Below are 13,479 nucleotides of genomic sequence, written 5' to 3' on the forward strand. Positions count from 1 at the left end.
GCCACACGTCCCACAGAGAACCACAGACACATAGGATAAAGGGCCAAGTAGTGATAGATAGATAGATAGATAGATACTAGATTAATCCCAAGGGGAAATTCACATAGTGTGATGGATGGCAGAACTTTAGAGACGTTCAGATTTTGACTTGATGTTATTTTGGTGTTTCTTGGAGAATCGGTTGGTTTGAATGGCCTATTCTTGTCAGAAATGTTCAAATATTCTAACATTCTAGTTAAGGCAGTATGGTGGATATGCTGCTCGCCTCATGGACACGGACTCATGGTTGTCTGGAATTTGCATGTTCTCCTGCTGTCTGCATGGGGTTTTACTCCACTAAAAAGAGAAACAATTCAGGTGTTTCCCGATGGCCAGGCTATGTTGTCCACCATGGCCTGGTCATTCTTGTCACCTGATCGACCCCTGTCCCTAACTTGCTTACTATCTCTCTCACCAGTTCACACTTAATAGCTAATGTGTGGTGAGTATGCCAGCATGAAAATGGCTGTTGTCTCACCATCCAGGTGAGTGCTGCACATTGGTGGTGGCTGAAGTGGTTCCCCACTGATCATGTACAGCGCCTTGAGTAGTGCGAAAAGCGCTATATAAATGTAAACCTGGCAGGATCTAATCAATAACATTTTAGAATAAGCATTTCAGTTGAGGAAGTGGATTCTCTTCCCTTTTTTTATTCTGTTTACTAGCCGTCCCCCGTGGCTCCACCTGTGCAGTAGTGAAACAGGAGAAACTTTAAAAATCAGTAAACAAAAAGGTATTGCTAGCTAAGCGGAGGCAAGGTACACTCCAAAATGCAAAGGTAGACCGACTCCCCACTCCTAATGTCACGCTTCCCCCTTGCTCTTAGCCCGCAGTCTTTGTCTCTGATTATTGCGAATATATCGCTCCTGCAAGCAAACTGTGATTCTTAGTGCGAGGAGAGAAGTCACAAAATACTGTAACTGGAATGTTCAAGCAAATTCTAGAAAAAAACCCTATCTAAATCCATTAGGTAGTTCTCTCGTTCACTAGCTAAGTGAATGTAAGGTACGCCCTGAGGCTGGTGTGTGACTCCTCCCCTCGACTAGCTGCGTGTCTCTTGGATTTGCGCAAATAAATCGCTGCCGCAAGCGAACTATGATACTCAGTGCAATGAGAGAAGTCGCAAAATCAACCGGAATGTTCAAGGAAATTCTAGAAAAAAACCTGATCTAAATCTGTTAAGAAGTCCTCTTGTGGAGATAAGGCTGGCACGTGAGTCAGGAGAGAGGGCCCCACCCCCTCTCCCGTCAGCCCGCTACATCACTCTCAGATTTGCACAAATAAATTAGTACCACTAATAAAATCCATTAAGTAGTTATATATAGGCACCATACAGTGTGTATGTATATATATATATATATATATATATATATATATACACGAGGGGGGGACCCAAAAATAACCGGAATTTTGTTGTTGTTAGGTTGGTACTTGTAGTACATGGTGCAAGCGTCGTTTTTTTATGATGGCTGATTATCGTGAGCAACGCGCGGCAGTGAAATTTTGTTTTCTTCTTGAAAAAAGTGTTGCAGAAACTATTGTTATGTTAAAAAAAGCTTACAAAAAAGATGCTATGGGTAAAAGCCAAGTCTACGAGTGGTTTGGCCGCTTTAAGAATGGTGAAATGTCGATTGAATTGGCATTAATGGGCATTACTTCAGACGAATTTAAAAAATGTTTCAATCAATGGAACAAACGGTTAGATAAGTGTATTTCCGCCAGTGGAGAGTACTTTGAAGGAGACTAATTGTAGTTTGTACAGAAAATTAAATTAAACACGTTTAAAAATATTTCAGGTTATTTTTGGGTCCCCCCTCGTGTGTATATATATATATATATATATATATATATATATATATATATATATATATATATATATATATATATATATATATATATTATTATATATATATATATATATATATATATATATTATTATATATATATATATATATATATATGTGTATATAGTGACAGTACAGGGCGCTGTCGCACTTTCAAACCCGCAGACAATACATCCAAACACCAGGTAAAAGTCCCAGTAATGAATTTATTATAATAAAAATGTTCACAAAACACCTCCACAATACCCAGTAAACAACAATAAACAATAATAAATCAACAATAAACAATAGTCAATCCTCTTCTCCACTAAGCAGCTCTGTCACACTCCCTCCCAACTCCGGATCAGTCTGCTGGGTTTCCCACAGTCCTTTTTATAGTCGCCGACCCGGACGTCGTCCTGTTCTTCAGTCTATGTGATGCCATAGCACTTCCAGGTCAGATGAAAAGTCTTCTTTTTCTTCTTCCGTCCCTGTGATGAGGTAGCACTTCCGGGCTATAATAGAAACACTCGTGCCTCCCTGCAGAGTCCCCAGGCGGCCCCCACTGTATCCAGCAGGGCTGTGCAGCCGAACTCCATTGTCCATAATGCCCTGCGGGAATTCAGGGCACCTCCATGTTGCAGGGAGGACTCCCTCTAGCGACCTGGGGGTGTTGGCCGGGATAAACTGCCGGCCATCCCTCACAATATATATATATTTATTTATTTATTTTTATATAGAAACTAAGAGAGAGAGATTAATTTATTTAAATTTTATTTTGTCGGCTTAGCTCTCTTTCTCAAGGGTGGAGGTCGATTTTATTCAAACCTAGTTTTGTAAAATTTGACTTGCTTGTATGGAATGTTATTTGATTTTAATAAATTCAATAAAATAATAAATAAATAGATGTACAGTAATCCCTCACTTATCGCGGGAGATAACTGAATTTCCGTGAAGTAGGGACACCATATTTATTTAATTATTTAACGTGTATTTGGATGTTTTTAAACCCTCCCTGTATTGTTTACAACCCACCCTTTACTCTATTAATAACAGGGACAACTGCTAATTGGTAGATTAGTTTACACTTACTGTATAGCGAAGTACACGTAGCTATATATGACGTGATGATGGTGATGAATATGCTGCGCAGTAAAAATGATGACGATGAAGGTGATAATCCCCTGAGTGCAGTAGCAAGAGCACGTTAATGCTGAATAAGTGAGATGAGACTTCCTGGTTAATGCAGCACTCCGTCACTGAGCCAATCAGCAGCACACAGGAACTTAACTGCGTGCTCTGATTGGGTAGCTTCTCAGCCATCCGCCAATAGCATCTCTTGTGTGAAATCAACTGGGCAAACCAACTGAGGAAGCAAATACCAGAAGTAAAAAGACCCATTGTCCGCAGAAACCTGCGAAGCAGCGAAAAATCCGCGTTATATATTTAGATATGCTTACATATAAAATCCGCGAAGTCGTGAATCCGCGAAAAGTGAACCGCGAAGTAGTGAGGGATTACTGTAAAGCAGTCTTCTTTCCCGGTGGGGGCTGGGTGGTCTCTTGGCCTAAGAACCCCTGCAGATTTTTTTTTTTTTTTTTCTCCAGCCCTCTGGAGTTTTTGTTTTTTCTGTCCTCTTGGCCATTGGACCATACTTTATTCTTTGTTACTTAGTATTGCTTAATCTTATTTATATTCTTATTTAATTTTTTTATAAACTTTTTGAGCTACGTCATTTGTATGAAAATGTGCTATAGAAATAAATGTTGTTTATGCTCCGTGTTTAACTCCATTGTAAATTAGTTGTTAAAAAGCACATATTTAATGTCATCTGCTAGCACATGGAGTTGCATTCTATTGTCACTATTATTTTTGAATATGACTCATTGTTAAAAAACTATTTAATAAACAAAAATGTAATAACTGATTCTTGGATGAAGTAAATTAAAAATGTGAAATGCTCCAACTTTAATATTGGTTAACTTAGTTGCCAAACGCATTGGAATGTTACGCCATGCATACATCGTCTAACTTGGTAACTTCATGCAGGTGCTGTAACATCATTTGGGGTGCAAGTCAGACAGGTGGAGGATTATCCCGTGGATCTCTATTACCTCATGGATCTCTCCCTCTCAATGAAAGACGACTTGGACACAATCCGCAACCTGGGAACGAAACTGGCGGAGGAAATGAAGAAGCTTACCAGTAATTTCCGCCTTGGCTTTGGCTCTTTCGTCGATAAAAACCTCTCGCCTTTCTCTTACACTGAGCCCAAATACCAGGACAACCCATGTTATGGGTAAGTGCCATTTAAAATCCCCTCATTGATAATTCAGAGATTTGTTTTCTTGTTGATTTGCTGAAGTTGAAATTATTTTTGCCTTACTGTTCAATGTGGTGCAGTCCTCAATGGAAGGTTATCTGCACCAAAATGAAATGCAGTCCAAGTGTGTTAACTACTGTGCAAGGGGGACATTTAATGTCGGTGTGGGTTTGCAGTGTCATAATTTTAAAAATGTGTCAACCAAACAATCGATTGCTTTTCACTCCTTCATGCAATTTTCATGTCTCTTTTTAAAATGCAACACTAAAGCTTATTGTGTTTTAATTAATGCTCATAGATCACGTGTCATCACTAAAAGCAAAGCAGACATACCAACGGCGTAGCAAGGTTCACAGGGGCCTGGGTGCAATCATCATTGAATGGGCCCCCAAACCTGCGTGCTTCGTGCGCTCCCGCTCCGGAGGGGGGGCTCTCGCTGCTGAAATGCTTGAAGACAAGATAGATTGAGAAGGAAACCATTAAAAATGATGTTCGGAGAAAAATATAGTTTTGTTTTGTAAAGCGTAAAAACAGACGTGTGTTGGCGACTTGCCATTATTGCCTAATAGTGTATATACACTGTACTCGTCTGTTGTCTCAGCCGGTACTATAGAACAATAAAAATAAAGGATTATCTATGTTTACATATCAAAATCACGACGGATAAAACTTTCAATACGGAATATAACGAGCATTTCAGCATTCCGTTCAATATATGTCAGGGGCTCACTTACCTAACAGAACTGACTAAGAAATAGATGGAAGCGGGAAGCCGTTCGTCGACGATCGTGGGAAGCTGCTTGCCTGCTTCATAACTAAGCTATAGCCTTTCGGAGAATGAAGCGAACATGTCGCTTTGTTTTTAGCCGCTGCCGTCTGTACACAATGTGCTGACCCACCCGGCCGAGTTGGACAGCGCTAATGAAAATAATGTAATTGTGGGAAAATGTAAAAATGCTGACTGACAGTGGCTAAAATCGCTAAATACGGACATGTGAAAGACCTTACTACAAAGTTACTTAAATTAATAAGCAATACGATCAGTCTAACTAATTTGACTGTGACTGATGGCCTGATGCCCTGATCACCTGATGAGAGCGCCGCAAAAAAGAAAAAAGAGGCCTGATGGGCCCTCCCGAGGCCCGGGGCCCGGGTGCATTGCACCCCTTGCCCCATTGTAGCTACGCCATTGAGACATACTGCATTTTGCTTAGCGGCAGCTTCATGTGTATTGCATTTTGATTTGCAACCATACTTTAATTGTGATAAAACTCAAAGTAATCAAATGACCAATCAGCATCAAAAGATGGGGCAAGAGGCCTCAACAGTTGGATGCAGCCGTAGAAGGCATGCCTGTCTCTGTAATTTTAACAGACATATCTATAAATATATATATATAAAATCTAATGTCTGTCTGTCTGCTTTTCACGAGAGAAGTACTTCACGGATTTTTTTCTATAATTTGCTTGAACATTCTGGTTGATTTTGTGACTTCTCTCATTGTGCTAAGTATCATAGTTCGCTTGCGTTTCCAATATATTTGCGTAAATCCAAGAGAGGGGGGCGGGGCCCTCCTCACTCATGAGCCAGCCTCGGGGCGTATCTTACATCCACTTAGCTAGCGAATGAGAGAACTACTTAAAAGATTTAGATCGGGTTTTTTCTAGAATTTGCTTGAACATTCTGGTTGATTTTGCGACTTCTCTCATTGCACTAAGAATCATAATTTGCTTGCAGAAACGATGTATTCGTGCTAATCAGAGACAATGGCTGTGAGCCGAGGGGAGGAGGAAGTGTGACATCAGGAGTGGGGAGTTGGCTTAGATAGCGATACCTTTTTGTTTATTGATTTTTGTCCTGTTTCACTACTACGCGGGGCTGGCTAGTCTATCTCCTTCTCTCTCTCTCCTCTTTAATAAAACCCCTGTGTACGTCCAGTGTCCGTGTGTGTGTGTCTTCTGGTGAAGTGTGCATGTGTGGGGCACGGTGCGATGCTTCAAAGGCTGCCTGACGCGTCACACAAGACAGAGAGGGCGGGACCTATAAAATGTCGTGCGGCCGATCCAATCAGATTTCGTTAAATGAGGTAAGACCTAAAACATAAAACACGAAAAATCCAATCGGGTACTGAGACGCAGAGACCAGCTTCCCCATTGTTGTGCAAGTGTTCACTCTGAGGACGTCAGATTTGCGATTAAGAAGCTTGGCCCGGTAAAGTGTAAAGTGTCAGTCATTGAAGGGGTTTTCCTAAATATATGAATTTTCATGATATTACAATACAATGACTTTTAAAAGTAGATTTATTTTCGCGCACATTACATCAGTTGCTGGGGAGAATCTGCTGATTGCCCACTGTTGTGACAGAAAATGAAACGCATATTGACCAGTATTACTGTCAGAGAAAATTACAGGCATTTTATGGAAAAAATGTAATGATGTAAAAGGTCTCTTGCCATTTAATATAGACTGTTCCTACTAATGTTTATGGACTACTGTTCTAGCGCCCGTTATTGTAACGGGCTTAATGTCTAGTATCTATATATACAGTTTATATATATATATATATATATATATATATATATATATATATATATATATATGTTTTGCTTTACACTTTGGACACTCTTTGGATTTGTTTGGTTTTTTAATAAAAGCACTGAGCACTGGTTCATCTTCCCCTTGCTTTTTGTGGTGTCCTCATTTGCTTGGCTCATTCCTTCGAATTGTTCTTGCAAGTGGCGGGTTTAAGAGGCCCCCAGTAGCATTTGGCTGATAGATAGATAGATAGATAGATACTTTATTAATCCCAATGGGAAATTCACATTCTTCAGCAGCAGCATACTGATACAATAAATAATATTAAATTAAAGAATGATAATAATACAGGTGAAAAAAACAGACAATAACTATTTATAATGTTAAATATTAACGATCCGCACTGTCACAATATTTCACTGCACAGGAGCCAATCTGTGGCCACTTCCATAATCAACATCACCACCACAGAATACCCTTTAATGATCAGGCCCAGAACCATGTTCATTAAGTGGTCTGCGAGTGACAGGATCTAATAAACTTCATCTTCTTTTTTTTTTCTGCTCCCAGGTATAAACTTTGTCCTCAATGCGTCCCCTCTTTTGGTTTCCGTCACCTCCTCTCCCTGACAGACAAGGTGGACCGGTTCAATGAGGAAGTCCAGAAACAAATGGTGTCCCGGAACCGAGATGCTCCAGAAGGGGGGTTTGATGCAATCTTGCAGGCGGCTGTTTGTAAGGTGAGTGGCTCATTGGACTTTGTGAGAATAAAGAATGACCCTAGAGGTCACTTCATAGATTCATTGGCTTTCTTAACTATTCACATTCCTCTAATTGTGAAGTTTCTCTTTTTCAATTTCTAGATTGCTTTGTAAAGTGTCTTCCATTGGTGTGTAGCACTCTGTGAAGGCGCTTATTTAAGTGAGGATTGGTTAATTTGCAGACTGTACTGTTTAAGAACTTTAGGGTTAAAAGTTTTTAAGACCGTGGTAAGACCATCGATGGTGTATGGAGCTGAGATGTGGGCAGTAGAGAAGAAGTTGAATGTGGAGATGGACGTGTGGAGTTACAAAAAAAAGGACAAAATAAGAAATGAGACCATCAGAGGTACAACAAAAGTGGGAGAGACATCTCAAAGTACAGGACAGTAGGTTGAAGTGGTATGGGCAGCACTGGTGATGAGGAGATACAATGAAAATGTGGGCCGGAGAGTGACGGGACATGAAAGTACAGGAGAAGAGAAAGCAAGGTAGGCCAAAGCAGAGGTGGATGCAGAAAATGTAAAGAAGGGTCTGACTGGACAGGAGGTGTAGAACTGAGGTGAATGGAGAAGGTTGTTCAGGTGCATCGACCCCACATACTGTAGAAGTGGGAAAAGATGGAGAGGAAGAAGAAGCTCCTTAAGGACTTATTTAAGTGTATTAAAGTTGTACGGGCTACATGAGGACATTCTTTCATGGTGCTCACGTTAGTTAGCTTTCAGTTTAATACTCCTGTCAGTGTTTAACTAAACATGGGCTCAGTGGCACCCTGGTTAGCTCTGCTGCCATATAGATCTAGTGTTCTGCATTTGAGTCCTGTGCTTGATCACTGGACTGTCTGGAATTTGCCCTTGTCTTTATTGATTTTTTTCTCAAAGTACTTGTATTTTTCTCATACATCCTCAAAGACCTGTCTTAAGTTACACAGTAACTTCAGGAACAGAATCAATTTGTGAAAATCATACTTATCAGTAAAAATTAAATTTCACAGCGCCTTCAAACAAATAGGCAGCAGCCTTTTGTCACCGTCTTGTGGCGTTTTCTATACTGGTTTGGCTTTGGAGGAGCTCCAGGCAGTTGGGCACTCTAGTCCAAAATGCAATGCCATCTTCTGGGGGCATTCTCCTTTATATTTTCTGGACCAGAAGTGGCGGGGTTTCTCTGGCTTCATTTCCCCTTGGGGGCATTGTGTGGTGAAGGGGTTCTTGGTGCCGTGAGGAGAAAGGAGACAAATTGTTAGTGACAGTGCCCCCTCTCGTTCCATATTCGTATATATATATATATATATATATATATATATATATATATATATATATATATATATATATATTGTGAGACTTGCCCGGACACCACCAGTCAGGAACCACATCTTTATGAATTGCACACGTTTATTAATCATAAATAAATTCAGGTTCACAGTCCCGAACACCATACACAATGCACACAGCTAATATCACCACAATAAGGCTTCTCTTTCTCAGTCCTTGGCCTCCTATCTCCTCCTGGGAGCTTTGTCCTGCTTCCATTCCCGACTCAGGCTCCCCGACTGTTGGAAGGCGGCCCCTTTTGTTCCCGCCCGGATGTGCTCCAGGTGGCTAATGACGTCCTTCCGGCAGCACTTTCTGGTGTGGCAGAAGTGCTGCCCTTTGCACCGGAAGCACTCCTGGCGTCCCTGGCAGGTTCCTCCGCCATCTTGCCAGGTGTGGCGGAAGTAACTATTTCCGGGTTCCTTGAGGTTTAAAACACCCCCTGGCGGTGGCCACGGGTCCCAACAGGTTAACCGCTTTTCGCTCTTCTCCCATGATCCTCTCTTAATCCAGGGCGGTTGCCCTCTCGTGGCCCGGAAGCAATACATGCACTCTTCCGGTCCTTCCAGGCATCCCGGCCTGGTAAGGACCCCAGCAATCTGCCACTATATATATATATATATATATATATATATATATATATATATATATAATATCTTAATACATAATTCGCCTGCCTCCTCACTCACGTCCGTCCGAAGCCGAATGCGCAGTCGCCTTCTGCGCAGCTGCCCGAAAAACCTTACGAGACCGACATCCAACCCCAACATTGTGGCAGGCGGCGGATTTACGGCCGAAAAATTCAAAGAGAAAGGCGACTTCGATTAAAGCTCTAGAGGCCTGAAAGGCAATTTCGACTACAGCTCGAGGCCTAATTACGCATTCTGATTCAATTACGCATTCATTCAATACACCTATATCAGGTTTGTGGTGCTTATACTTATTACTATTCCATATTGTACTGGAACATTCATCATTCAATATTATACTATAGGCCTGGAAAATCCATTAACGAACAGTACAAGCCTGTACAGTAATGAGTAAAGCGGACTACAATCATTACAAAACAACTTCTTCGTTACTTATCATGTGTTCTTCATACACTGCTGACACAACACCGTTTCATCTTACGTTGTCAAAACGGGCTCTTTGTCTAGTATATATATATATATATATATATATATATATATATATATATATATATATATATAATATATATATATATAATATATATATAATATAAAATATATCCATCCATCCATTATCTAACCTGCTGAATCCGAACTCAGGGTCACGGGGGTCTGCTGGAGCCAATCCCAGCCAACACAGGGCACAAGGCAGGAAACAATCCTGGGCAGGGTGCCATCCCACCGCAGGACACACACAAACACACCAAGCACACACTAGGGCCAATTTAGAATCGCCAATCCACCTAACCTGCATGTCTTTGGACTGTGGGAGGAAACCGGAGCGCCTGGAGGAGACCCACGCAGACACGGGGAGAACATGCAAACTCCACACAGGGAGGACCCGGGAAGCGAACCCGGGTCTCCCAACTGCGAGGCAGCAGCGCTACCCACTGCGCCACCGTGCCGCCCCTATATATAATATATTTATATACATTTCCTACATTTCCAAATGGTAGATAACTTATTGTGATGCTTCCAAAGTTCATTTATTTGATAGATTTACATATTTTGGGCAACCCCAAGCATGTGACCATATTTAGGATGGCGTCTGTGTATGAATGTCTGTTCATCAGGATATGAGTGTATGAATGTCATATCTAAATCATTTAATCAGTTTGAAGCTTGTCAAAGTTACTATTCACTTTTGTAAGATACTTGAAGCCTGCTGACTTCTAGGCAGATTGCTGCAGTACACTTAGCTTTAAGTAACGTAAATGTATGTGAATATGTGTAACGTATATTAAGAGAGAAAGCATTGTGACAGGGCCAAATGTTTGTCATCATAACTCAACATGGAGTCACTCAATCCGTTTAAAACTTGTCACAGTTATTTTCATTGTAAAATGCTTGCAGCTTCTTTAGCCTGTCAACTTTGAGTTAGGTTTCTCCAAAACAAGAGAGTATTATAAACAACAGGATATGATTCTTTCATTTCATTCCACATAATAAAATATTGGCTGTAATTTAAATTCTGTGCTGGACACGTCAGATTTTTGCTGTACAGTGTGAAATGCATGCTGCATGGTAATTGCCAGGGAAGAAAGCAGCTCCCTGGCAAGGTTCAAAGTACTGAAGTGAAGTAATTGTATCCTTGGTACTCGGCCTCCTTATCATCATGTCTAGGAGTAATCTGTGATTTGAGGTGGTCAGCAGAGCCACTTGTTTTGTTATGGTGTTCTGCCACCATGCTAGTGCTGCAGTTGTTTTTTTTCACGCAGAGGCTATCATTAAAGAGAACAGATATCATTAAAAGCTCGGAGCCATCCATTAAATGGCACTCGTCTGATTGTCGTAATTGCAGGATTTGTGGCACTCCTTGCATTGAAATGCACAGCAGATACTCAACAATTCTGAGAAGAAGAAGCTTTGGAGTGTCAAAGCTGTAGCTTTGTAATATACAGTATGTGAAGGTAGTGACTGCCGTGGCCTAAAGTTGCCCAGAAGCCCCAGTAAATTACCACTGGGTGTCGTGGTGTTCTCTGTAGCTGTCCACTGTGAGGTCTAGTCCTGTCTCTCGCCTGATCAAATGTTGAATGTTGGAAGTGGAAGGACACCTGGATACCCAGGCCAGGCTCTGGGTGCTGAAATGTGAGGTAGATTTGCCGTTTATTCATTAGAAGCTAGTGTTCCACAATTTAACACGGTATTTTCAGTTCCAGAAGTAAACGTCAGCTTTCCTCTCGATCTCCCCAATCGACACTCAGTACTGGAATATTGGAAACATGTCCATTTGGTAGACTACATGAAACGAAATTACATGATTGGAACCACACATTAGAATATCCTGCCATTGCTTCAGTGTGATTGAGACTTTATTGGGACCCCCTTCCCCTTATTGCTTCAAGGCAATCAAGACTTCATGGGTGACCCCTTGTCCCCCTTGTTGCTTCGAGGGGACCAGGACTTCATGGCTAATAAGAGGGAAGCGGTGCAATGTGCGGCTCATTGCGTGTGATGCACCAGGGAAGCCGAAATAAGGAGGAGTGGGGATCCTTGAGAGTTATCCATTATTTATTTTGGACCCATTTGGATTTGATTTGGGGGGGGGTCTAAAAGCTGGTATCAATGCTGAGGTAAAATTTTAGTACTGATCCAACACTACTAGAAGCACAAGGCCATGATTGGTTAGGATAATACTTACTATAATTGTTTAATGCTAGTGTAACAGATCATAAAGAGTTGGGACACCAGACTGCGATTGACGTGTAATTGTTGTAAGTTGTAGAATGAGTGTTTGACAATTCTTCACGGTAACGTCTTTCCAGATGGCAGTCCATACAGAGACTACAGCAAAGAGGGTGGTGGAGGCGTTTATAAGGCATGGTAAGCGGGAGGGGTGGTTTGGGTAGGAGAGACTTATATAATGGTCTGGTATACTGATTCAACTTATTAATCAATTTTATTCGTCTTTGAGCCATCCGTTTTAATTTACACCATAAAATCATAAACAGGGCGGCACGGTGGCGCAGTGGGTAGCGCTGCTGCCTCGCAGTTAGGAGACCCGGGTTCGCTTCCCGGGTCCTCCCTGCGTGGAGTTTGCATGTTCTCCCCGTGTCTGTGTGGGTTTCCTACGGGATTCCTGCCACAGTCCAAAGACATGCAGGTTAGGTGCATTGGCGATCCTAAATTGTCCCTAGTGTGTGCTTGGTGCGTGGGTGTGTGTGTGCCCTGCTGTGGTTTGTTTCCTGCCTTGCGCCCTGTGTTGGTTGGGATTGGCTCCAGCAGATCCCTGTGACCCTGTAGTTAGGATATAGCGGGTTGGATAATGGATGGATGGAAAATCATAAATACTACTAATAAATAAGGTTCAAAGCGTAGGATAATCCATTAAAAAGTTTAAAACTGCTTTATTTAATCATATTTAAATATAGTATTAAAAAATTATTTAAAATTTGCAATTAATTATTTCAAATCATTGGTGGCGCAGTGGTAGCGCTGCTGCCTCGCAGTTAGGAGACCCGGGTTCGCTTCCCGGGTCCTCCCTGCGTGGAGTTTGCATGTTCTCCCCGTGTCTGCGTGGGTTTCCTCCTACAGTCCAATGACATGCAGGTTAGGTGGATTGGCGATTCTAAATTGGCCCTAGTGTGTGCTTGGTGTGTGGGTGTGTTTGTGTGTGTCCTGCGGTGGGTTGGCACCCTGCCCAGGATTGGTTCCTGCCTTGTGCCCTGTGTTGGCTGGGACTGGCTCCAGCAGACCCCTGTGACCCTGTGTTCGGATTCAGTGGGTTGGAAAATGGATGGATGGATTTCAAATCATTCTGCGTGAAAACAAAACGTAAAATTTTTTTCTCAGCCATCACAATGAAGTTCATAGCTTAATATAGTAAGGGCTGGATCTGTATAAAAGGAGAGATTTATTCCACAAAAATATTCTATAAAAGAAATGGTGCCCAAAAGGAATTGCATGCAGCAATAAAGGCAATCCGTTGAGCACAAAGTCAAAAAAATAAAAATAAAACGAGTAAAATGGTCAAAAATCTGGAAAAGCACAAAGCACAGCAAAA

General features: G+C 41.6%; 1 protein-coding gene across 1 annotated transcript in view; it reads left to right on the plus strand.

Moving 5' to 3' along the window:
- itgb5 (integrin, beta 5) overlaps nt 1-13,479 on the plus strand; it is a 154,185-nt gene that overhangs the window by 11,662 nt on the left and 129,044 nt on the right. Inside the window, exons 4-5 of the mRNA XM_051930310.1 lie at nt 3,912-4,161; nt 7,291-7,459. Of these exons, the coding sequence (XP_051786270.1) occupies nt 3,912-4,161; nt 7,291-7,459 (419 nt within the window). The remainder of the gene's footprint in view (nt 1-3,911; nt 4,162-7,290; nt 7,460-13,479) is intronic.

This window comes from Erpetoichthys calabaricus, chromosome 8, assembly GCF_900747795.2.
Source record: "Erpetoichthys calabaricus chromosome 8, fErpCal1.3, whole genome shotgun sequence".
NCBI classification, from domain to species: Eukaryota; Metazoa; Chordata; class Cladistia; order Polypteriformes; family Polypteridae; genus Erpetoichthys; species Erpetoichthys calabaricus.